This window comes from Manis javanica, chromosome 5 (assembly GCF_040802235.1).
Source record: "Manis javanica isolate MJ-LG chromosome 5, MJ_LKY, whole genome shotgun sequence".
Classification (NCBI taxonomy): Eukaryota; Metazoa; Chordata; class Mammalia; order Pholidota; family Manidae; genus Manis; species Manis javanica.
The window spans coordinates 4,203,287-4,229,734 of NC_133160.1; the positions used below are offsets into that span (position 1 = coordinate 4,203,287).

Below are 26,448 nucleotides of genomic sequence, written 5' to 3' on the forward strand. Positions count from 1 at the left end.
AACCCTCGCGGGAGTCCCACTTTCTAGATGAGCAAAATGGTTCCGAGAGGTTGCCCAAGCCCTGGACTTCGAGAGGTAGCACCGAGACGCGATCCCCGCCAGACACGTGGCGCCTCCTCCCCTGGGCCGGGCAGCCTCCCAGGCCCGGCCCCTGCAGAAGCCCTCTCTCACGCTGAATTGTCTTGCTTCCCCAGTAAAATGGACTGAACCAGTCCATTCTTCCCAGTCTGCCTGAGAGCCTTGCTGGGTCTAAATCGCTGCAAACCCTGTCAATCCCTGGCCTGAGGTAACTGGGCGCTTTACAGACACCCAGTCATTCCACAACCGACAGGAGGCCAGGGCCACCCTGGCACCAGTCAGAAAGGTGAGGCTGGCTGGGGACCCAGCGAGTTAAAAAGAAAACCAGCCCCAACCTCCTAGGCAAGCAAGCCTGGCAACATGAGAGCACGTGTTTGCTCCTCATGCAACGAAAAATGTAAGCGCCTCCCCCTAGGTCGGGCTCCGGGGCTGCTCGGTGGGAGCGCACAGCCCACCCTGCGGTGGAGCGCCCGCCGAGCGCAGGGACTGTGGTGTGTCTCCACCGTCTGGGCACTGGCAACCCAAGGGTGAGTTAATACAATAATGCATTATTACTAACAAAGTAATAAATGTGAGGATAAAGTCAACAAACCACTCGGCTTGGGCACCACCCAGGACAATCATGACAGACACCAGCTAGTCATTTGGCCCATCCACCCGCTCACCCACTCATTTACCCATGCCCCCTGCATTCCCCAGTGTTCGGGGAACACCTATGTGCCAGGTGCTGGGTAAGCCCTCTGATGCCTACCTGCACCCTCAACCTGATGGAGCAAGAAAACTGAGACAGGTGTGAGGGCTGGTAGGGAAGTTACTGGGCAGCCCAGGGCATTTTCACAACTTGCCTCCTGTAGGGGCAGGCGGTTAAGAAGCCATTCAGGACCGAGGCAGTCGAGAGTCAGGCTGGGGAGCCAGGCCAGGTTCTCAGCCAGGCTGCCTCTCACAGCAGCCGTGTGACTTTCGACTTCTCCCCAGAGAGTCTGAGGGCCTGAGGAGACTGCAGCCTGCACCCGAAGCTCACTTCTGCACACACTGTCTTCTTAATCCTACAGGGTAGCGCTCACACCGCCCCCATTTTACAGAGAAAGAAACCAAGACTCATAGTGAGTTGTAGGGCTCAGACTGGGCACCCAGGGCTCACGGTGTAAGGAGCGCCCACCTCAGGTGCCCGCCCTGCCCCTGTGCAAGCCTGAATGAGCAGCCCCATGCATCTTCAGCCCTAGGTGCCTTGCCCAGCCCCAGCCCTGTTGAGTTGCATTGGGATTGTAGCCAGGTCTTCTGACTTGAACCCCATGCCCATTCTGTAGAGTTTATAGGCAGGAACACTGTTTCTTTACCTCAGTTTCTCCATCTGTAACATGGGGTTTGTAGTGAGGATCTGCTCAACTGCACGCCTGGCCGGTGGGATGCTGTGTGGACAAGAACAGTCCCCAGGGGGGATCCTGTCCGCTCCAGCTTGTCCTCACTTCATCCACAGCAGTGCCCACCCACCTTTCCCACCTGGGAAGCTGGCCTGGATGTTTATTTGGTTATTAGATAACCAGGCCTGGGCACCATTTCTTTGATCAGACACCCCTGATAATGAGCAGGGGAAGCAGACCATTTTATAGCAAGATTTTGTGGGGTGATCTTATCTTCCTGTGGTGTTTTGAACAGAGACAAGGATAAGGAGGGAGGGGGTTGGTGGGGAGAGAAGGGAAGAGGCCCCCTTCTGCCACGCTTGCCTTTGGCCGCACCCCACACTCTGCCTTGGCGGGAGGGGCGGGACATCATGGCAGAGCATGGACGCCCGGCCCCCCGGTCCCGTCATGGACATCTGCCTCCTGGCCACCTCCCCCACGACGGCTGTGTGCTGCCCCAGGAAAGCCCTCCATGTGTCCTCCCTCTCCCTCTGCAACTCTGACCAGCTGGGGCGGGAGCCTGCCCTTAACAGCCCAGAAAAGCCCAGCTCTGGGTGTCAAACGCAATAGTGCCCAATGGACGTGACTCGCAGCCAGCAGAGCTGGGGCCCGAGAAATAATTTGCTTCCCCCCCAAACAACCTTACAACTGCTACTGTTTCAAATGCTCCTGGGTGATTGTTCCGTGTATAAGAACCAAACGCACACCATCCTTCTAGAAAATGCAAGGTCTGGACAATAGTAGGGTTTTGTTGTTGTTGTTAAAAATAAATATATGTTTGGAACCAATAAATATGTTTTAGCTGTGGCTCCTTCTTTCTCTTTTGTTTGATCCCCTTGTGACTAGAGGAGAGTCTTGTTCAGACACTATTCATTCATTTTCATCGCTTTTTTATCTTTTTGGAGTACACGGCATTGTCCGGGAACAGGAGCTTATCTGGCCTGTGCTTCCTTTCTCACCTGTAAAAGCGGCAGCACGGCACAAGTCACCTCGAATGCCCTCTCCAGCTGCTCCCGTTCTCCCAAGTGCCACCCTGCCATCAGGGTGAGGGTGAGGTGGGCGCGGGTCCCACCTGTAACTCCCAGTCTCGATACCGGGGTCAGCGGAGACTCGGGGAGCTGTGCCGTAGCGCTTCCCCTTTATTCCTAAGCCTCTTGGAAGAAAGGCTGTCCTGACAGAATGGGCTTTTTCATTTAGGGTCTTCAGATTCAGAACACAGCCAAGAGCACAGTGAGACAGAGCACCCTGTGGAGGTGCGACGCATCTCCGTCACGAGTGGGGACTCAGGAGTTCTGCCACCTGCAGCTGTGTGGCCTCAGGACAGTAGCCCAGTCTCTCTGAACTCAGCTTCCCCATTCTGTAAAAGGGAGCCAGCAATAATTCCTATTTCTCACCAGGTTGTTCAGATATAAAACACATGCACTCAAACCACACCAAGTTCTCAGTAATTATCAGGAAAACTCCTCTTATTTGTAAATAAGCCAATACCACAGTGAATACATGAGTGCCCTCCTTTGGGGGAAGTTCCCACTTCTAACAACAGGACAATACATTCTGAAAGTACTACATGGTAACCCCACCTGGGACATCAGCGTGACATTCCTTCCCATGCCGCCCCATCAAAGCCCTGGTGTGTGGCCTGGGACTTCAAAATGCCCACATTCAGAAAGCCCAGAGAGTGTGGTCTCAAACGTTTATGGACAGCATAGCATGCAGTTTTTTTTTAACTATCTGTAATTTTAAGTTTTGCAAATTTAAAGACACATCATTACCACAAGTAATCACAATTATGCAATTACAAATAATCATCTTGCCCAACTCACCCACCCATAAAAGCCACCCCTCCCGCTGGAATGTAACGTGCTGTGTGGCCCCGTCTGCCAGGGAGAGCCGGTGCAGATCTGTTTCAGCAAGGCCACCTTGCACCTCGTGCTGTTCTCAGCAACCCACAGAAAAAATGTCATTTTCAGGAAGGGAATTGATCGCTTCTCTCACATTTCCATTTGTGTCAGATCACGCTGGGGCCTCATTCCACACTTTCTGCTCTTCTCTGTTGCCTCTGGAGAAGAGGAGGCTAAGGACAGCCCAGGGGGGCCGGGGCTGGGGGTCCTGGGCATTGAATTTAGTGGAAAGGCTCCTGGGAGCCTCCCCCAAGCTTCTGGAAAGGGGCCAAAAGGTAACGGGTCGTTGCCCAATCCCTCAGCGGTGAGCAGCCCACACACGTAGACAGATGGGTGTGTAAACTCTTCGGAGGGGCAGCCGCCAGCCTGGACACGCGCCCTGAGCAGACCTTCTCCCCCCTGTCCCCGTGCCCTACCCAAGGGGACAGTGTCCGCTCCCTCCCCTCCCACCCTTTCTCTCTCTCCCCCCTTGGCTTGCTCCTTTCTGCTCCACCTCCCTCCTGACATCTCTGTCCTGGCCCTTCTGTCTCCCTCTACTGCCCCTTCTCTCCTTTCCTCCTTTCCTCCTCGCCCCCCACCCCCACTTTCTCTCTCCCCTTTGCCCTCTCCTTTCCTGTCTTGCTCTCCCCCTTCTCCTTCCCCTCCTTCCCTGTTACTTTCTCTCTCCTGTGCTCTTTCCACTCCCCCACCCCGGACGGCCCTGTGAGAATGGCCGCCTGACTTACCTCTCTCCCCAGCCCGCAGCCCGGCCCCACACAGCTGCACTTCCGTTACCCAGACGCCCGTGCAGGTGGGCACACAAGGGTAAAACCTTCCAGTCCAAGTGCTTCTCTTTCTCTTTTTCATTCATAAGTCCAGTAACTTGGCCCTGCCCAGATGCTCTGGCCCCTTTCAAGGCCGGCCTGGGTGGGTGCCTGAGGTGACTAGTTTGGAGGTATCCTGTGTGTCCCCCACCCTCCTTCCAGCTGCCTTGCCCCTCAGCTGCCACCCTAAACTGACTCACTCAGAAGAGAACTGGAGGCGGGGTGGGTGGCACGAGGAGCTGCTGGGGCCCCCCGGGAGGACACCCACCCTGGCCGGCTCCGCAGTTTGCCTGGATACTCTTTGGAGTCGGGATGAGCTAATCAGAGCGGGCTGGCTGCTCGGCCCCGAGGGTGACCACTCTCACTGTGATCTGAGCTTCCTGGCCTATCTGGAAGGCCTGAATAGAAACTTCAGGTTCCGGGGGCCCAGCGATGCTGGAAGAAAGAGTCCCCCCTTCCCCTCGCCCTTCCAGGACACGGCTTGGCACAGGGAATGGGTGCGCTTTGGCTGGAGAAGCCCACAGCGCTGGCTTGGCCAGGACGCAAGTCTGAGGGAGGCCCTGCTCACTGCGAAGACTTCGGGGAGGCCAGGGCCACGAGGCGGAGGGGGTCGGCTGGGGGGTCTGAACGGCTGGGGGAGCTGCGCCAGCGGGCTGGGCGCGCTCCGCTGCTGGGCGCGCAACGCCCGGGGCTGTCTCCACCTCTTCTGGCAAGTTGGACCTATGAGTGCGCAGCTCGACTTACAACTGTCGGGAGGGTGAGCGCGTGCGAGCGCCGAGGGGGCGCGGGACCCTTGCAGCGTCGCAGGACCCCGGCGGGGCGCCCACGTCCGCTGCCGCCGGAGAGCCCCGCGCCCACGCCCCCGCTCCGCGCACGGTGGAGGAGCCCCGGGGCCGTCCTGCCATCCCCGACGGGATGCCCGCTGCCATGCTCCCCCACATTTGCGTCCTGGTGCTTTGGGGAGGTAAGTACACCCTCCCCCCGCCGGCTGCCTGCCTGAGGTCGGAGGGGAGGGAGCTCGCCGTCCGGAGGTCCTGAGGGTCCTTGGGGACTGCTGTGCGCCCAGCGCGCTCTTCCCCGGCCTGGGCCTCGGCTGGCCGGCACCTGCAGCGCTTCCTGGCTGCTCTGGGCCCTGCGCGAGGGAGCCGGGTCACCGAGCCATGTGCGCGCCCCTGGGCAGAGTGCGCCGTCGGGACCGATCGCTAGGCACCGGGAGCAGCCCCGGGCCTTAGAGAGGGGCGGGGCTTCCAAGAAAATGCAGGAGGACCCCAGACCCACTGAGACCCCGTGGGTCACGCAGGACAGGGCCACAGGATCTGGTCTTGCCCACTGAGTCCTGGGCCCGCGGGTGCTTGGGGCTCGTGCCCTGCCGCAGCACTGGTGGAGAAGCTAGGGGAGGCTGCAGTGAGCCTGGGCGCAGGCTGGTGCCCAGCAAGCCTGACGGGGGTCCCGGTAGAGGAGGCAGAGCCTTCTCCGGGACTGTCTGCTCTCCTGCCGGCCCTTCGAGGGAATGGGGATGGACCAAACTCTGCAAATACCAGCTGACCATGATGTGCCACCATTGGCAAAACGACAATGTCAACTATAGTTGTGGTAGTGCGCCCAGCCCCGGGCCCAGCCCCAGGCCCCTCACATTGAGAAGGGTTAGAAATTCTGGCCCTGGACTCAGACAGAGTCAGACCACCTGACTCAGAACCCACACCCGCTGCATATCACCTGTGCGGCCTTGGGCAGGCATGTCCCCCCACCCCCAGCCTCAGAGTTCTCACCTGCCAGATAGACTTACAACACCACCCTCCCCGCCCCGCGCCACTCAGGGCTATGGGGAGCTTTAGGAGTGCGGGAAAAGCACCCGTGCTTGGTAAGCAGCAGCCGGCACAGGCTCGCAGGCCCTCCCCTGCACCCTACTCCATTCACAGGCAAGGAGCAAAGTCAGGTCTACTACAGAAGCTCCTCCATCCTTGGCTTTTCTTTACAAGCCCAAAATTTTAAGCAAGATATCTGAGGAGAGCTGAAAATGGTCTGAAGGAAGGTCAAGGTGGGGGTGGGTTGGCAGTTTGGAGAATTGCAGGTACATCCATCAAAAGGGTGCGTTCATTTCAGCACAGCTTTCCTGCCAGAGCTGGAGACGAGAGGTTTGGCTGGAGAGCTCTCCTTGGGGCAGCGTCTTCCCTCAGTGCAGTGCAAAAACAGGCCGAGACAGCCTGCCCGTTAGGAGAGCAGGAAAGTACAGGTGGCGGGAGGCGGAGGCGACAGGGTGGCGGGAGGAGAGTCTGCACTTTGCTTTGGGTGCTGGGATGGGAAGGCTGGGACCCCTGTGTCTTTACGCTCCCCTCCACCTCCCAAGCAGAGCCGTCCTGTAGGAGTGGGACTGTCGAGAGCAAGAGCACAGAGCACCCCACGAACCCGCAGCGCGGTCACAGGGCAGGCCTGCTGTCTTTGGCAGGCCCTGAGCTTCCTGTCATGCCAATAAAATCACTGGGAGCTCAGCATGGCGCTCGTCTCTGGCAGTCCTGCTGCCTTGCTCCTTGGCCACCTTTCCCCACAGCAAATGAGACGGGTCCGCAGGAGAGAAGCCAGGGGCGCCCGTGGGCCCAATGGGAGTGGAGGAGGCCGCTCAGGAGGCCGCTGGCCCTCCATTCAGACACAGACGTTGGCAAGGGCTCCTGGAAGCTGGGCACCATTTTCCACTGAACACTATTTTCAAAAGTCCATCTCACCACTGGCTGCATCAGCACAGCAGGCAACAGCGGTCTTTGCTTTGGTGAAAGGAAACAGAACCCAGTTAATCCTTCAGGGACTTACACGATTCAGGCTCCTGAGCTGAAGCAGGTCTGAACTTCATGCCTCCTAGTTCGGAAACTGTGTAGAATGGCACACCAAAGGCCCCACCGAGTGAATCCACATTGAGTCTGAACGCATGCACGCCTGAGCTTCTCTACCTCAGCACTGCTGACACTTCGGGCCAGATGCTTCTCTGTGTCGGGTGCCGTCCTGTGCACACTTAGCAGCACCCTGGCCTCTACCCACCAAATGCCAGTGGCAGCACCTCCCCAGTCCTGGCAATCAAAAAGGTCTCCAGACACAGCCAAATGTCCCCTGGCGGGGCAAGATTGCCCCTGGCTGAGAACCACTGGTGTGGCTAGATCAAATTCAACTGGTAGCTTTTCAGATGAATCTGTCAAAACCACTAGGTTCCCTGGATTCTGTTACTCTTGATCTGAGCAATCAGGAAATCAGAGGCACAGCGGGCCCCAAGACAAACACCACCACGTAGGTCCGTCTGCTTTGGGCACTGGTTTCTCCCATTCGTTCTCCCTCCCTCTTGTCTGTGAAAATGTCCTCTTCATGGAGGACAGGGGCTGGGCTGTGGGTAAGCGCAATTAGCTGCCCACCACAGCAGACCTTCCTTGAGCCCCATGGTGCCAGTCCAAGCTTTCAGCTTTGGTTTGCTCCACAGCAATTTCTGGCTTTAAAAAATCTCCTTACTCAACAATTTATCCTTGAGGGGGAAAACGAGAAACCACAGCTTCTTTTTTCTTTCTCGTTTGTTTTTTTTTTCTTTCTAATATCAGCCCTGCTTTTATCTCTAGCCATATGCTTTTCGATGGCAAGTTATCATTTAGAGACAGATTAATGAGAACAAAATGACAGGCTAATCCGTAATAAATTAGTTGTTGATGTGGGGGCTCCGTTTCAAAACCAAGAATAAAAACAAGGAAGAACATTAACTTAAATACACTCGTCTGAAAAGCATATGTGAATAGGGATTGGTAATTGTATTCATTATTTAAAAAAGAAAAAATTATCAACAGAAACTTGCCCTTACTTCATCGCAGACGGATCACGGCCAGCTGTCGCACTTGTCTGCTGACCGAGGCTGTGATCTCCAAATTCAAAATGACCAGCTCAAGGCAAACACAGCAGCTTCCTTGATTTCAAAACCATCTGGATGGCAAACCAGTTAGAAGCTACACATGAAGAGACATGTGTGCAATGTACCGGAAGTTAACTATGTCAATGACAGCGTTAAGCCAGAATGAGCCCCTGATAAAACCCCAAGATGCGGTGCTCACGGCCGAAGTCAGTCTGGAAAGTGAAGATCACAGCCCAGCACACAGGAAGGAAGGCAACCGAACTTGAGGGCAACCCAGCTGAGCGGAGGGACCCTAAGGAATGGACTAAATGCTGAGGTTGGCACAGGGGATGGCCGTGAGGCATGGCCAAGGAGTGGACACACACACACACACACACACACACACACACACGCACGCACGCACGCACACCAGGGCTTCTCAACTTCACCACTATTGACATTCTGGTCCAGATCAATGTCTGTTGCGGGTTGTCCTGATTTCCTGATTGCTGAGAGCAAGAATGACAAAATCCAGCGAACCCAGTGGTGTTTGACAGATTCACCTGAAAAGCTACCAGTTGAGTTTGATCTCTCCATGGGGACAGCCGGAGGGACAGGACTGATGCCCAGCCAGGACCACCCCCCCTCCCACCCCCGTGCACCTGGAGACCCGCTGGGCTTGGCCGACTCGAATGCACGTTCTGTGCGCTCCAAGGAGCTCGAGAGCAGAAGCTTAGGTTTGGACGGACCTGTGTGCCCCTTAGCTCTGTCAGCTGCCTGCTCTGTCACCCGTGTCCTCATCAGGAAGTTGGGAATGGTGATAGCCCTGGCTTCCGGAGATGCTGGGAGGTTAAATGAGATGCTGTGGGGTTAGGTCCAGAGCCTTGTGAACCCTCTGTGTTACTGTGAAGTGCAGGCCCTGCACTAAACTCCCCAGCCCTGCAGAAGAAAGAGGCAGGCCTCTGCTCTCAGCCAGTCCCCAATTCAACTTGAGCTTGGGTGAGTCACTTAATATCCCTCTCCTCCTGGCGGGTGCTATATTTTTTTCCCACTCTGATGTTCCCAGGCGTTCTCAGGAACACTGTGACTATTGTAATGATACTGACAAGAGCGACAAAATTAATCATCACTCCTATTTAGTGAGCCCGGCTCGGCCCTTCTTGTTCACTGTCTCCTCCAATCCTCCAGCCCCAAGTGGGAATGACGGCAGCCCGCACTGCCGGGGTCGGGTGAGGTGGATCCAAGGAAAAGTTGTCTAGTGAGTTTCACTTCAGCGGAGGCATCTTGGGGCCTTGCTGTGTGTGCGCCTCTGGCCGGCGTGAGGCACTGAGGACAGAGGGGCAAAGCAGGCAGCTCCCTGCCTGTCTGGAAGTCTGCGTCAAATGGACAATTAAATCTTAAATGAGCAATGAATTCCCAGAGTCTGGGGGCATCTAGCTGGAACTGGCCGGGAGGTTCAGGAAGGCCTCCCTAAAAAGCTGAAACTTGAAAAGAGAGGAGGGTTTAGCATCCAGGGAAAGGGCTTGGCATGTCTAAGGGCCTGGATGGGAGAGAAGATAGTGATGTGGTCAGGGACCAGACAGAATGCCGGGGGGCTTGGAGGGAGAGAGTGAGGGGCTAGGGGTGGATAAGGTCAGAGGCTGGCAGGGTCTCAGTCACGGAGGGCTGTGGAGGCCCTCGGGAAGGACTTGAATTTTATATCAAAGGCAATGGAGATCCCGGTGAAGTGTTTCCAGCAGTGGGGGAATGGGATGTCTTTGAAAGTAGTGAATTATCCCATCCCTGGGGACATCTAAGAACAAGAGGTGATGTGGTGGGTGGCGTTGGCTATGGAGTTGCCTGGCTTTGCTCCCAGCCCTGAAAGTCTCTGATTCTAAGAGCCCAACCAGGACACATGCTTTGAACTGTCATTACGTCTCTCACCAGCCCCTCAAATTCAATGTCTGCTAATAATGCTGGTAATGTGATGGGTTATACCAACCAGGGTCCAGGCTATCCACAGGCCCGGCCCAGCACACGCCCACGTCAGCCTTTGGGGTAGGTCCTGCTGTGGCCCCATCCAGCAGTGCCCCAGGATGAGGGCAGGGCAGAGCTCGCGGCCTTTCCCCAGCCCCTCCCGGGTCAGCACTGCCGCTCTTTTTCCTCATCTCCTCCCCCCACCACACGGGCAGTACCTAGTCGAGGCTGTTGTCCACTTTCCAGGGCATTCTGAGATTTAAAATGCTTATACTTGGTCAAGATGTATGACGAGAGTAAGTCCCCCAACTGGAGTCACTCATGATTTGTGGGACCCAGTCCCGGCCAGACCCTCCGTCCAGCGCAGCCTGTTCTCCGCCCTCTCCTTCCTTTCAGCTTCTGCCCCTTCCAGGGCTCCCGGGGCCCGATTCCACCCTCATCTGCACTCCCCTCACATACAAGCTTTCTTCCTCCTCAGAGGAGATGGTGGTCGCTGGTCGCCACCACCACGTCACATGAAGCCTGTCAGCCTGTCCACCAAGCCACACTCCTTTCCACCACAGCCTCCACACACACACATGCTGTTCCTTCTGCTCAGAACACTGTTCCCTGCCCCACCCTCCCTTCATCTGTAGATTTGGGTGTAAATGCCTAGCAGAAGCAAAACATGTGTGATAAATCCTTCACTAGTCTTCCTTCCAAATGGGTCGCACCAGCCAACACCGTCCACAGGTGGCCCAGGAGAGCACCAGTTTCCTACATCCTTGCCGACCCTCATCATTGCCATGCTTTAAAAATCTTGCCAGTGGCGATGCTTTGTTGTTTAGACTTACAGTCCTTTAATTATGAGCAAAGAGGAATGTCTATCCGTATGTTTATGGAGCCCTGTTATTAAATATCCTACACCTGTTTGGTCATATCCATTGCCCATTTTTATATTAGACTTCAAAAAATATTTTCTTCTTTTTGGTTTGCTCTTTACATTTAGAAAAGTAGCTATCTCTGGTATATTTTGTATATTTTGCAGATTTTCCTGGCTTGCCACTTGTTCACCCGAGCTTCCTAAAAGAGAAATTACTGTTCATTGTGTTTTTTACATATAGTCCATTGAAACATGTGCAGTGGCACAAGGGCTATAAGCTAAGTGTGCATTTTTCTCCAGAGGGGAGAATAGATGGCCAGATACTCTTACCATCAGTGACCACGTGTGGGGGGTGTGTGTGGAGGGACTGACTTCCCTTGGAGAGAGAGACACAGTTGAGGCACTGTGCTAAGCACATTAGACACATCATCACCTCATTTGATTCTTGTGACCTTCCTGTGCCATGGGCATCATTTACAGAAGATGGAAGTGAGACCGTGCATTCAAGGGCATCCAAGTCTGCAAACCCAGGAGCCAAGATTTATGGGCCATCACACTTCATGCCTCCACTGCCCCCTTCCAGTGAAAGTTCAGCTCAAAATTGGGGTAAGGCTCTCCCTGCCCTGCTGCTGTCTGAAAGTACCAGGGTTTAGGGCAAAGTCTTATCACAGGAGGTACCCACACTCTCAGGCATCTGGGCCAACAGTTTACATAACGTGACTTAGCGGGGAAGATCGCAATGCAGAGACCACAGGCATGCTAACAAGAACAGTTTTCTAAATTCCTAATTAAATATTAATCTCAGAGTATGGAAGGGAGAAGGCCCCTAATTGTCCATCTGCAAAGACTGCCGAGTGGGCTGGGCTCTGGAATTCAGCTTCCCACATTCAGACTCCAGCTGCTCCCCTGACTTGCTGATGACTTCATCCTTCCGTGCCTCAGTTTCCCTTGCAGAACAACATTCACTCCCTGGGGTTGCCGTGAGGAGTAGGTGAGACTGTCTGTGTGAAAAGCGTAGGACAGTGCCAGGCACAAGACAAGTGCTTAGTAGGTTGTCACGCACATCACAATTAAGGTGACAGGACACCGCCCTGTGGGTTACCGTCTTGGGACCAAGCTACACTGCTTCTTATGGGTGGCTGCAAGGTATTTGGGGACATCAGGCACATGGCTGAGGAGGAGGGGTCAGAAATGGAGTCTGGACGGGGTCAGAGGAGGGTGGCGTGCAGAGTAAGGAAAAGGTGTAAGAAGCCCTAGTTCCTGCTTCCGAAGGAGTGATGAGGGGACCTGGGGTGCCTTTGCCTGGTGATGTCTCCAAATGACCCACTGTAGTGAGTGGGACATGCCACATTTTTTCAGGAAGGAGGATTCGGGAAGTCTGTATTGTTTCCTAGAGCTACTATACAAAGTCTCACAAACTGGGTGCCTGGAAACAACAGAAATGTATTGTCTCACGGTTTGGGAACTATGAAATCCAGGCATCAGCAGGGCCATGCCCCCTCTGACCTGTAGGGGAGAAGCCTGCCTTGCTTCTTGTAGCTTCTGGTGTTTGCTGGCAGTTCTTGGCATTCCCTGACTTGAAAGCATCCCTCCAATCTCTGCCTCTGTCACCACGTGGCTGTCTTCCCCCTGGGTGTCTGTGCCTCTTTTCTCCTTATGAGGAGACCAGTCATCTTGGAGCAGGGCCCACTCTACTCCAAGATAACCTCATCTGAACTATTTACATCTGTAATGACCCTATTTCTCAACAAAGTCACATTCTGAGGTACTTGGGGTATAGACTTGAGCATATCTTTTTGTGGGGATGCAATTCAGCCCGTAACACTTAGTGTTGTATCTGAAGGGCCCACTCTGGTAAGTGGGATGACACCAGGTGTTTCTGGGAAGTGGGGATTCGAGAAGTCACATGATCAGCCTACAGTTGAGAAGTGGGTGGGACAGGGACAAGCCATACGCAGGGGCCCAGGGAAGGGAGGGAGGCCAGAAGACCAAAACTTAAATACCCAACATTAGGCAGTGCCATAAATAAACTCTGAGGGGACTATGACCCACAAAAAAATTACATGTCCAGGAAATAGTGAATGTTATGGGAAGATATTTTTGACATTATGTTGGAACAGAAACACAGTGTATGTAAGTTTATATTGTTTGCATTGTTGGGGGCATCTTTATTCTTTAAAAAAAATTAGAAGAAAACAAAGGAGATGAGGGGTTGGTTATCTCTGGGAGGTGGGATTATGGGTGATTTATCTTTATCTTTATATGTTTTTTCTCTATTTCCTATAGAATCAGTTCCATCTGGAGCTGTGGGTTCCAAGGAAAGGGGCTGGGTTTGCAATCCCCCAGGTTTGCTAGGACCTTGGCAAGAGAGGCTGGTTAGAGAAGTGATGGAGGCTGGGACTTGTGAAACCTGACTGCAGGTTGCTCAGGAGCCATCCAGAGCAGGTGAGATCCTAGACCCAGGAAGCCGTGACTGCAGGCTGCAGGGTTGGGTCCTGGTGTCAGAAGTGGGATCACCCTCAAATGGCACTGGGGTTCTGGACAGTAGAGATGCTCTTAGGCAGGCTGGTGTTCCTGGCTGTTGATTTGGGGAACAGCAGGGTCTCAACCATCCAGACATTTAGGACTTTGCACCCTCCCTGCTACAAGGCATGGGGCATGACAAAGGTGCCCAGTCAAATGGATGGGACTTCAGAACAGGGAACCAGAGGCCTAATGGAGTGACTGAGGCCAGACTGCAGCTAGGGATGGGTCAATGTCAGCAATAGCTAACATCTGCTGGGTACCTGCTCTTGTTAAGCACTATATTATATCAAGCACTATATTATTCCTCACAACCATGCTGTGATTCGGATACTGCTGTTATCACCATTTGACACCCTGGACGTGGAGGCCACTGGCCTAGATACTTCTGAAGGGTCAGAGGCCTGGAAAGACTGCAGCTCAGTGGGCTCTTGGTTGCTCAGGAGCCTCCAGAGCAGGTGAGATCCTAGACCCAGGAAGCTCAGAACTCACTGCTCCAGTGGCTGAGGTGCTAATGGTCCCTCTGCATGGTTAGCACAGGAGCCAGAAGACCCACTGTCCACCAAGGAGAGGCACCAGGGAAGGTGGGGTCCCTCACCAGTGCCAGGGAGATTCCTTGTGCTACTGCTGGTCCCACTGCAGGGGAGGCGAACGGATTCCCTGAGGAACCCTCGCTCCCCCATCCCATTCCCAAGTCTTCTTCTGCTTGAAGCAAAACAGCAGTGGACACGTCTTGGGTTCACCTGCCTGGGTTCCCTGGCCCCTTCATCTGCTAACGGCAAACAACCCCTCATTGACTCTAACCCTGGAGGGCCGTCCGTCACGACACCTCCCCTCCACGGAGGGCAGGAGCTTCATGCTGGGCCAATAGGAGGCTTGCTCCCAGGACCTTACATCTTACATGCAGTGACCAGAAGCTGAAATGTGTCCTGCCCACAGGGTGTCCTGGAGAAACTGCAGTGTAGCTCCCAGTAACTGGATTCCCTTAGTTCAGTGAGTACCCAGAGCCTTCTAAGGAATCCTGTCTTAGTTTCCACGAGTCAGACATGGCTTCTGTTACAACCAAAGCACCTACCCAGCGTGCCTCCAAAGTCCGTTTGAGGTCAGGCTCTCTGAGCAGTTACTAAACTGTGAATGTCTCCGTCCCCAGCGCTAGCTGTCCCCAGAGTCAGCGGGCATTACAGAATCTGAGCCGCCCTCCCCAAGCCTCAAGATTAAACTATACCAAGGGGCAAAGAAAATCAATGCCTCACACCTAACCCCACTCTTCCTCTAAAATTCAGGTGAAAACAGAGCAAGACATAGATGTATTTAGCTGGAATCACCAGTGAAAACAGTGAAAGAAAATGACATGTTCTGTAAAATACACAGAGTCGTTTAAACGTGTGTTTTTGGAGGTTGGGTGTGGCTTCTAGATAGTTTGCAGCTGAAGTCGCCTATTTGGCCCATCAGCTTTAACCAAATTCCTTAACAGCACCCCACTGTTGCAGAAGTGAACACCAACTGGCCAGGGAGTGAGAGCGCACACGACCCATGTTGGGACTTGTTTTTTCTCCCGTGGTCTCACAGCACTTTGGCATTTTCATCTGCCTTTTGCAGGGCATCAGTGTAAAGTAACCATGATATCCCGGAGATGGTAATAACCCTGGGATGGAGGGATGAGCAGCATTTTCCCGACAGTCCCCACCCCAGGCTTGCAGGGACTGTCAGTGCTGGTGGGGGGACTTTAGGAGCAGCCCGAAGGCCTGAAAAGTTGGAGTTGCAGGTTACCCGCAGACAGATAAGTCCGTCCCCGTCGTCCAGAGCGCTCGTTATTGCTGCTGACAGGGACCCAGCGAAGGGAGGTTAGGACCCTGAGTCTCTAGAATCCTGTAAGGGCCTCAAGGGGCTGGAGGCACACTGGCTTGGAGTTTGCATACTGATCTCCAGAGAGCTTCTCGGAGTGTCTGCGGCCAGACCAGGTAGAGTTCATTTATTAAGAGGCCGAAACATATTCCCTGTTTACATAGATAATTTGCTCAGAAACTCCTTTTCTGTTTTTGATCCCACTTAAGTACAAAGGCAAACTTCTTTCTCTCTCTCTGCTAAATTCTAATTTAGGAGAGCTTAAATGAATGGGCATGTATTTATGACGTTTTTAGATAATTTCATATAACTTGAACTCATCGGGGCAAATGTTCTCCATTCAGGTATTCAGCTCCTCAACGGGCATTCAGTGGGCACCTCTGAGGAGCTAGGCAGTGTTCTGCACGCTGGGGACCCAACAGTGAGCAAAATGGGACTGGCGTGGCCCTCGTTGGGACTTGCGTTCTATTAGATGGTGGGGTTGGTGGGGAGGGGACCATAGACAATAAATAAGAAAACAAAGAAGAAAACGGATGGGCTAGCACTAAGAAACGAAGGGAAGAGCGTGGGGTGATAGCAAGCAGGGTGCTGGGGCTGTCAGAGGAGGTGTCCCTGGCAGAGGTGGTGTTAAGGCTGGTGCGGAAAAGATGAAAAGGAGGTGGCCATGTGAAGCGCTGGGACAAGGGGCCCTGGGGGTAGGGCTCCTTAGGTGCAGAAGTCCTGAGATCAACACCACTTTGGCCCATTTAGGAAATGGAAGGAAATTCAACTCTCTCGTTGCTCTAGATCCCCTACCTTCGGCTGGGCACATGGCCGTCCAGAGACGGCAGAGCATCCTCATGCTTCCCATGCGGCTGGCAGGGCCCGTGGCTTGGGAGCACAAGGGGTGTGTGTGACTCACGGAAGGGCGCACCTGCCCCGGTAGACATGGCCACCCGGACCGTGCAGACGCGGGCCGTGCCTCTGGCTGGGGCACTAAGACAGAAGGAGCTGGGGCTCTGGGAACCTTGCTGGGCAGAGCAGACACACCAGCCCCGACTGCACAAGAGAAATAAACTCCCACCGGGCTTTCTGCCGAAGCAGCCACAGTGCAGCCGAGTGCGTAAGGAGGTAGAGGACTCCGAAGCCAAGATGGGGACTGGATTTCCAGGTGGGCACATGGCAGGGAAGAGACCCCAAGAAAGGAGACAGAGGTGGGAGAGTGGTGCCACAGCCTCAGTGAGGCAAGTGGCTGGAGATGATGTCCACCAGAAGGTGACAAGCATGAGGGGTGCCTTCAAGGACCAGGGACTTTGGCCCAAGGGAAGAGGGGGCATGTTCTAGAAGCATCGCCGGCTCAGGCCCTGCAGTGTTGGGGGCTGGCATCCAGGGAGAGGCCAGGCTCGGGGGTGGTGGGTGCGGCTGGTCTCCAGATCCAAACACAGCTTGCATTCTCCTAAAATTCCTCCTTCAGTTCTGCCAGCCCCTTAAGACCCTCTTCCTGGTCAAGTGTGTCCCAACAGTTTCCATCTGGACAGGGGGGCACAGGGATCCTTTGCACACGGCCAATTCAGGAAAACCAAGGGTGTTAATGGAATCTTTTTTTTTTGTTCCCTTCAGAAATTGTATCCTTGTTGATCAGGAAACATGATACCTGAAACTGCATGTAAGCATCTTTTAATGGGTTCCCTTCCTGAAGGGGTTCATTGCAGAGGCTGAGGCCAGCAATGCCACAACTGGCCTTTACCAGGCTCTGATTAGAATGCTGCCCCTCCGAACACATTTCATCATTGAGTGAGACACTTCTGCAGCTAGTTTACATTGTCTTTGCTTGGCTGAGCTCACACGCTATTGAATCGGGAAAATGTAGTTGGTATCGTAAGGCCACTTAATAATGTATTTTTTTGAAATAAGGGTCTTTTCCATTGCAAATGAGACAAAGAACACTATATTCAGCACAAAGAATGCCTCAGTCTATTTTGAAACATAATTTTCATTAGGCAGGTTTTTCATCGGAACAGGGATTTAAATTTTATTTAAAAAACAGCCTGCCCCTCCACAACCCATGTTTATGTATATTCTTCCATAAAAAAAGTCCTGGAAAGATACACAAATTAATAAGAATGGTTGCTGCTGGGAAGAGGGGAAGGATGCTGAGGGAATTCTGTTCCCTGCAAGGGATTATTTTTAAATAATGAGAATATATTAATACAGGCAGGATAAGGTTCAGCCTCCCCCCAGCAGTGTGTGTTTGGGTAAAGTGCTACGGGTTGAATTTCCGCCCCCCACCACCCCGCCCTGAGAGTCACATGTTGAAATCCTAACGCCCAGGACCTCAGAATGTGCCCTTACTTGCAGATAAGGCTTCTGCAGAGGTGACTGAGCTAAAAGGCGGTCTTTAGGGTGGGCCCTGATCCAGTGTGACAGGCGTCCCCTCTAGAGGGGAAACTTGGGTGCACACTCGCTCAGGGGGGAGACCTTGTGGAGAGACACAGGGAGCAGGCAGCATCTGCAGGCCAAGGAGGAAGGCTTAGGGGGCACTGACCTGCCGCCCCTTCACCCAGGGCTCCCAGCCTCCAGGGCTGGGAAGGAGCCCAATGTCCAACTCCCCGGTCTGGGGCGCTTTGTTATGGCAGCTCCAGGGACCTAACAGTCATGGCGGGGCCAGGTTCTCTCTCTCTCAGGTGGGGGCTGGGTGACCCACGCTGGACATGCCGCTGTGGATGTGGCCATGGGTACAGCCCTCCTGAGCCCGTCCTGCCCCCTGCAGCCCCCACCCTCCAGCCAGCCCAGAGTCGGTCCAGCTGCCCGCACCAGATGCGAAGCAGGGACTGTGATCACCAGGTCTCATTCACACCGGCCACTTCCAGAGCGCCCGGCACGTTCCTGCGGGTGTTCTTCCCTTCAATCCTCAGAAAGGCCCCTGAGTCCTTGCCACTGCTTGGGCCGCCCATGTTCCCCCTAAGTTCCTACAACCCCACTCAAAGGGCTCCCCAGACTGACGACGCCCACTGCCTCCCCCACAGAGAGCGTCCAGGCCTCCGTGGGCTCCTGGTGCGCATGCCCTGCTTGCCAAGCTTCTTGCAGGGGCCGGTCGCTCAGCCTGGCCCGGCCCACCCCGCTCTCCCCTCTGCTTTCCGACGCCCCCACCTCCTCCCGGGACTGTTCCCACTCCTCCAAATAGTCCTCCTCGGTCTTGTTGCAGGCTTAGGCCTCTTAAATCAGTGCTTGCAATGGAAACGGAATGCCTGCCACATATGTAATCTTCAGTTTTCCAGTAGCCATGTTTTTAAAAGGTCAGGAGGATGAGATGAAATTACATAAGTATATATTTTAACTAATACTTAATAATATATTTTATTATCTATTTTATTTAACCTAATATTGTTATTTCAACATTTCAATCAATATTTAAAAATTGAGAGAGCTCATATTATTTTTTATGGTAAGTCCTCATAAGCTGGTGTGTATTTATTTTACACCTATAGCACATCCCATTTTGGACACAGATTTTCCATCAGACATGCTTCCTCTGTATGTAGGTTTTATAGAATTTACAGTTGAAAAGGATATGCGCTCACCCAAGTTGCTCCAAAACTGAAAAGTTTTCCAGGGACTGAACTGAACTCTTAGTTTTTAGATGTTAATTTTAAATAAAATTTAGAAATCCAGTTTCTTAGAAAAGGGACATTAGGTTAAAATCTAAGGACATGTGAATCCAGGGTAGGTTTCGGTCAGTAAAGCCGCGTCGGTGTTGGCTTGCTGACGGTGACAGACGGGGCCTCCCCAAGGGTAAGATGCCAATAGCAGGGGCGCCCGGCAATGGCTGTGTGGGGCTCTATCTTCCCAACTTTTCTGTACATCTGAAACTGCTGAAATGAAGTTTATCAAAAATTCAAAGTCTCGGCTTCCCACGGACCTCCTGTGGCTGGTGGCTCCCAAACTGGGCGGTGTGGCCTTGAGGGTCTTTGCTGCTGGCCTTTCCCTGCTCTCCTGCAGGGTCCCCCCACACTCCCCAACCCTGCCTCATCCACAAAAGGACTTGGGTGCATCTTGCCAACTAGCTCCTGGGCCTCCAAGAGGGTGCTGCCTCCGTGCAGGGGAGTTGGGGCCTGCCTGGACGGAAGGAGACCTCCCCTGCTCTCTTCACACTAGGTGGGCCCCAGATGCCTCAAACTCAATTCCCAGGGCCCCGTCACCAGCAGCCCCCTGAAACCTGCCTTGCCTGCAGGGCACTTGGCTCCCAAGGGCCAGTGGCCCTCTCCTGCCCCACCCAATGGCCTCAGCCACTCACACTGCCCAACATCCCTTCTCAGACCCACTCCTGCAGCCTCGTGCCCCAGAAAGACCCTGCGCCCCAGTCTGTGAGTTCAGACCTCATAACACACACGTGCAGATTTGCACAGTGACTTTTGTATTTCACAAAGTTTGGGTAGCCTGCTTTTATTTTTCACTCACCAGTAGATCAGAGCCTTATTAACAATTCCTCCTTGGTGACCCCCATGCCCAACCCAGCCCTCACCCATCCTTGCCTGGCCCACCAGGAAGACCCCTGAGGGGTCTCCTTCCCCCAACCCCGCTCTCCCCACCACTGCCCATGCTCCTCAGCTGTGTCTGCTGTCTGCACCCTCTGAGGGCACCCGGTGCCTCTGGGTGGAGTCCAAGCTACTGGCCCCCCTGCCTGCGTGTGGGGCTCACATTGTTCCACCCAGCCCAGCCCCTCTTCAGGGCCTTTGCACATGCTGCTCTCTCAGTCCTGCTGGGCCCACCTGGGCAGCCCGCACCTCCTCCCCATGTGGCACTTCCCTGGGCCCAGCTACTTGCCCTTGCGGGCCATGTGCACACCAGTGCCTGCCTTTATGCTTCATCTGTGACATGGCTGGAGCAACGTGTGTCCCCACCTACAGCCGAGGCAGAACGGGCTGTCCCACTATACCCAGCACAGCACCTCCATGTGACAGGTGCTGCCCGGACGTGTGGTGAGCAGGCATGGGGACCCGCCCGCTCTCATCCACTGCTGTCACCCACCCACGGCGTGGTGACGAGTCATCTGGGGTCTGGCTGCGGGGCAGGGCTGGGCGCGCCTCTGGCGCCACAACATGCTTTATTCCTCTGCGAGGCTCTCCCACGCCTGACCCCAAGCTTGGAGTGGGTTACTGCTAAATAGAAGCAGTAATTGCATACACTAAAATTTCTTCTCAGGATTCAGAAAACCAGCCTGAACTCATTAACCTTGGGGGAAGCAGAACTGAATAGAAATGCCCCTTGCCCTCAGCCGCTCATAAAAATAGTCATAAAGAGCGAACATCGTGAACACCCCTGCACGCGGCAGGCCCCGTGCTGACTCCCCACCGCCCTCTGTCACGTGCTCCTCGCTCCCGGCGCTGCGAATGAATGACGTGGCTGCCTTTGCCCCAGACTGGGGATAAGGGAGCGGGGCTGGGGAGGGGGCCTGTGCCTGCAGTCCCACGAGCACTGCCTCTGCAGCGTGGGCCCGGCCGCTGGCCCTGTCAGTGCCAGGGGTGCTGCACTGCGTTGGGACATCACAGCCCCATGTAACCCGCCCACACTTAGCATGTTCTGAGTTGCAACAGGAACCACACTCACGGACTGAGCTTTTTGGGCGGGTCAACCACACCAAGCACTTCACCTGTGTTACCTCTTTCGCCACAGCAAGCCTCTGAACCCATTGTACAGGCAGGGAAACTGAGGCATCCTCAGGTGAAGCACCAGCGTCTCAGCCAAAGCCCCTGACGTGGGATTCCAGCCTAGATTTGCCTGGTGCAGCCTGGCTCCAGCCTGGAGACGCCTCAGCCATGCTCCCCACCTTCAGAGGACTGTGGGCACGGGGGGAGGAAAAGCAGGCGTGTGCTGGGGTGTGGGAAGCACGGGGCCCCTGCTGCTCAACTCCAGGAAGCCAGCCTCCAGCAGGGCAGCTAAGGCGTGTCCATGGCTAGGTCACACCCAGGACTCCAGGGCCCTGCGAAGTCTCAGGAAGGCTTTTGGCTCCCAGATTTATCTGCAAGAGGACCTGCTAAGTGGGCATTTATACCGGGCTGCATGCTCAGGAAGGGCCCCACACTGGGTTTAAGGCTCTGTTGTCACCATCTTGAAATCCTTAATACTTTCTGAACAAGGGCCCTGTTTTTTCAGTGTGCACTCACCCTGCAGATTATGTAGCTGGTCCTGGTGGCCCCTGCTTGCTGTGTGACCCTTGGCAGGTCCAGCACCAGGCTTGGCAGATGACAGGTTGGGTGGGACAGAGGCATCCCAGCCCTCAAGGAGCCCACAGTCTGCTGAGGAGGCCTGTGATCTGCACTGACAGGGGTCAGTGCTGGGGAGGTAGTGACCACACCCCCACGGTTCCCTACGGAAGCAGGGTAGGTGGGGGGCACCAGGCCCTAGGGGACACTGGGGGGCCTGATTTGACATGGGGTCATGGGGAAGTTCTCACTGAAAAGGTGTCACTGGAGCTGAATGAGCCTAGAAGGTCCCAAAAAGCATTCTTGGGACAGGGAACTGCAAGTGCAAAGGCCCTGGGTCAGGGCCTCTGTGGGGTGACCACCTGCTGGGTGCCCAGGGACTTCAGGCTCTGTAAGATACACCATAGGTGGGGTGACTTAAATTGTAAACATGTATCTGTCACCGCTCTGGAGCCTGGGAGGCCAGGATCAAGGTGCCAGAGAATTCCATGAGTGGCGAGGGTCCCCCTCCTGTTGTGCCTTCTCGCTGCCCAGCAGAGAGAGCAGGGGTCTCTTTCTTTTCTTTTCATGGCACCAGTCCCACCCTGGGGATCCACCCTCATGACCTCATCTAAGCCTCATACCTCCCAAAGGCCCCCCTTACAAATGCCATCACCCTGGGGTACAGGGCTTCAACATATGAATTGCAGGGGATGCAAACATTCAGCCCAAAGCACTAGGGTGATAAAAAGCTGATAGGAGGTCAGCGTGCGTGGCTTGCAGAGGGCTCGGGGAGAACGGCAAGAGACAGGACTCAGACAAAGTAGATTGTGTAGGATTTTGAAATGGGAAGGGTTTCATACAGGAGAGTGACTTGATCAAATGTACCTTTTCATTCCACACTGTATGATAACTACAAACATATGCACGCTCTGAAATATGAAATGGACACCCGCGGCCCCATCTCATCTCTCACCCCAAGAACCAGAACATTGCCAGTGTCTCTCTCCACCTGCATCTACTTCCCCTCCTAAATTTTGGGTTTGTCCTTTCCTTGCTTTTTTTCAGAGTATATGTGCCCTGTAGGTATCTTTTAGCCATTCTTGGTCTTAGGCTATGCAAGCCTGTCGCATCCTGTATGTGTTCCTCTGCACTGGCTTTTGTCGCTCGTATTATATTTCTGAGATGTGTGCATGTTGTTGGGTGTGGCTGCAGCTCATATTTTCTCTGCCGTATAATATTCTAATATATAAAGGCGCTGCAGGTTATTTTTCTATTCTTCCATCTATGCACATTTTGTTTGTTTCCGGTGTGGGGCTATTACAAGCAAGGTTGTTCCTTACGTTCTGGGCTTGTAGCTGGATACACACACAAATAAGAGTTTTAAAATCTAAGTCATGCTCTATTAATGGGTCAGGAAATCACATTAGCGGGGCCCAACCAGTGTGTTCCCTCAATGAAAAAGATGAGAACGCTGCCCCGCGATGTCTTACAGTGAGAGCCGATATTGTCTCCTGAGGCGTCTGTTCCCATTATACGCATGTGCACACGTGTGTGTGTGTGTGTGCATGGATGTGCCTATGTGCATATTAGGTGTTGATGTAAAATGTTGTTTTGACTGCCAGTCACAGTAAATGTTTCTAAGCCATTAGATTTCTCACGTTGTAAACTTTTATAAAGTTAATTTACAAGAGTTGTTTTACAATATAGTTATCCCAGTTTCCACTCCCACCTTCACAGTCCCCACCAATCACCACCTACACTTGCTATTTTGGGAATTCATAATGTTTACTGATCTAACGAATGTAAAATGTCACCTCAGTGGGTTTTCATTTGTGTGGCCCTATGAATGGTTTGAATGTCTACATGACCTTATTTCTCATTCTGTTTTCTCTTCTGTGAAATTCTGGCTTGTGCCTCTTTTTGTATTGTTCGTATTGTTTGTCTTTTCCCTAAGATTACTGTAGGACTTCTTTACATATTCTATTAACCCTTTGCTGGTTATGCGTGTTGCATATTTCCTCTCCTGGTTTGTGGCTTTTCTTTCTGTTCCCTTTCCATTGTGTCTTTTGAGTAGCGGAAGTTCCTAACTTTAATGTAGCTTTATTTATCAGCTTGTCTTCCAGCATGAACACATTTTGCATTTTGTTTAAGAGATCCTTCTCTATCTTGAAGTCATAAAGATAATCTTCTACATTGTCTTCTAAAAGTTTTAGCATTTTTCCATTTACATCTAAGTCTTTTATCCACTGGAAATTGATCTGCGACTGTGGTGTGAGGAAGGGGTCTGATCTCCACGTGGATGACCAGTTGTCCTGCCCGTCTGGCTGAGAACCATCTCTTCCCCTCTGACCAGCGGCCCTGCCATCTGCCATGATGTGTGTCATGAGGCAGTATCTGAGCTCTCTGTTCTTTCGGTTGATTTGTTCCTCTCTTCACAGAATATGCAATCTTACAGTGACTCTAGTTCTCAATAAATCTTGATCTCTGATGTAACACACCCCAAATCTTATTTTTCTTCCATTTCTGACACCTTTGCTCTTTCATATAAATTTTATAGCCATCTTGTCAAGATCCTGAAATATAATAAAATAACCTGTTGGCATTTTGACTGGAATCCATTTTAGAAGTGGTTTGAATTTGGCTGGATTGGTTTGTAGAGAACAGACATCTCTTGATATTTCCTATCTACAAGTATATCACTTCATTTATTCATATCTTCTTTAATGGCTTTTAATGTCTCTCCTCCACATATGTCTTGCTTATTTGTTTGAGCTTTATTCCTAGGAACCTTATACTTTTTACTGCCATTGCAAATGGCATCTTCTTCCTCACAACTATTTGTTGATGTTATGAAAGGTAATTTATTTCCTTACTTTGATTTCTTTCATCCAGCCATCTTGCTAAATACTCTTATTGTTTCTAATCATTTTTCTGTATATTTTGTGTTCTGTACGAAGATAATCATATCATTTTCAAATAGTCATCATTTTATTTCTTTTCTAATCCTTGTACCTTTTATTTATTTTTATTATCTTACTGCAAGGACCTTCAGGAAATGTTGGAAGTAATTGACATCCAGTGTGGTGGTGTACTTTTCTATTCCTGATCTCAAAAGTTCAGTATTTCACCACTAAGAAATATCATTTAAAGTAGGGATTTAGGTAATGTACTTAATCAATATAAGGATATTTCAAACTATTCCTCTTTTGATAAGATTATTTTCATTGGGAATGGGTATGGAATTTTATCAAATGCTTTTCTTCATCTATAAGTAGTAGATCATACGGTTTTGCTCTTTTAATCTGTGAATGTGGTGAATGACACATAGAGTTTTCTAATATTAAACACTTTTGCATTATTGGGACAAATCCAACATGGTCATAAGGCATGATCTTTTTAGATACTACTGTGCTCCATTTGCTAATGTTTCATTTAGGACTTTTGCAACCAAGTCCACAAATGAGGTTGTCCTATAACTTTTCTTTCTCTGCTGTCCTTAATTTTCCTTATTCACACTGTCCTCAAAAGGCTTCAGGGTCTCTCTCTCATGAGGGTCCTTTCCAGCTGGGAAAGGGTCTCTTCCCCCAAACGATGTGATTGGTGGTGGTGAGACAAGGTGTGCAATGTGCAGAGCCAGAGACACACTACAGAAAGTTGTTCGTATCTCACAGCTTGTATGCGAAAGGAACTTGAGAGAGATTTTGCAAAATTGGATAACAACCCACAAAATTATAACAAGGAATTGTGGAGCTGAAATAAAAAATTTCTATGTTATCAAGAAGCAAAAATATTTTCAGTCAACAATGGCAGAAGGAAGGACTGGGGTGGTTTTTCTACTCTTGCCATAGAAAATGAAAATAAAAAATCTCTGTCATGTGAAGAGACAAAGTGTATATGGTCCAAAAAGTGCAGGAAGAAACTTGTGAAAGAGTCAGGCGGTTGATGAATAAAATCAGCGTGACGTTTTTCTGGATTTTGTTGTGTTTGTGCTTTTTGTCAACTTCATAAAACTTGTAATTTCTTGTGTGTTTTTTTCTCATTCTAAATCAACTTTTTACTGTTCCACCGACTTCGAATCTTTGCATCAGTTTGCCCCCTTTTTCTTAAGAGGGTCTCCCACACTGAAAAACTTCAGGCCCCGCAGAACCTGGATTTGCCCTTGAAAACAGGACTCCCACGCGAGCTGGGGATGAGCCCTTCTTTCCTGCCTCTTGGAGGTTCATGTAAAATTGGAATGATCTGTTTCTGGAACGTTTAGTAGAACTCATTTGTAAAAACACCCTGGACTGGGTTGTTTGTTTGTTTGTTGTTTTGTTCTGTGTTCTGTTTTGTTTTTTGTTTATTTGGGAAGGGAGATTTTGAGTTACTGCTCAATTTCTCACCAGTACACATCAGTACGAACAGTATGTGCCAGTATATACCAGTATATGCCAGTATGTATATATACTGGATCATACACTTCTTAAAAATATCTCTGCTGTGTCTACAGTCATGCCCCTTTTATCCCTGTAGGAAGCATTTCTCTCTCTTTTCTCCTCTCTCCCCACCCACCCACTGTTCTTTGCTTTTTTTCCTTCTTTTGATCGGTCTTATCGGAGGCTTATCTAATTTATTAAAGATTTCATAGAACCAACTTGGGCCTTGTTTATACTCTCTTATGTGCCGTCCTTGTTCTCTGTTACAGAACATTATATACATGTTACATATATACATACACATTATACATATACTCTCTTTGTCTCTATTTTATTAATGTCTGTTTTCTCTCCTTATGCCCTGTTTCCTTTTTCTGTATTTCGGCTTACTCTATTTTTCTTGCTCTGACTTTTAAGTTGGATAAATATCTTTAATTTTCAGACTTTCTTCCTTTAAACATAAGCTTGTAAGCCTGTAAGCTTACCTTGAAGTCTTGCTTTCTCTGCATTCCACAAGTTTTGATGTGTCCTGTTTTCACTTTTCGCTTAATTCTCATAAGTTCTGTGTTTTTTAACTTTTATTTTGACTTCTTCATTGATGCCTGAGTGTTAGGGAAGAAGTGTTTTTTATTTCCAAACACTTTT

The 26,448-nt window shown here is 51.8% G+C and overlaps 1 protein-coding gene across 1 annotated transcript in view; it reads left to right on the forward strand.

Annotated features, from left to right (window-relative positions):
• The first annotated feature begins 4,087 nt into the window (after positions 1-4,087).
• The window catches only part of APCDD1L (APC down-regulated 1 like), a 54,409-nt gene continuing 32,048 nt past the window's right edge, over positions 4,088-26,448 (forward strand). Inside the window, exon 1 of the mRNA XM_017677954.3 lies at positions 4,088-5,146. Coding sequence (XP_017533443.3) covers positions 5,098-5,146 — 49 coding nt within the window. The 5' untranslated portion in view covers positions 4,088-5,097. The remainder of the gene's footprint in view (positions 5,147-26,448) is intronic.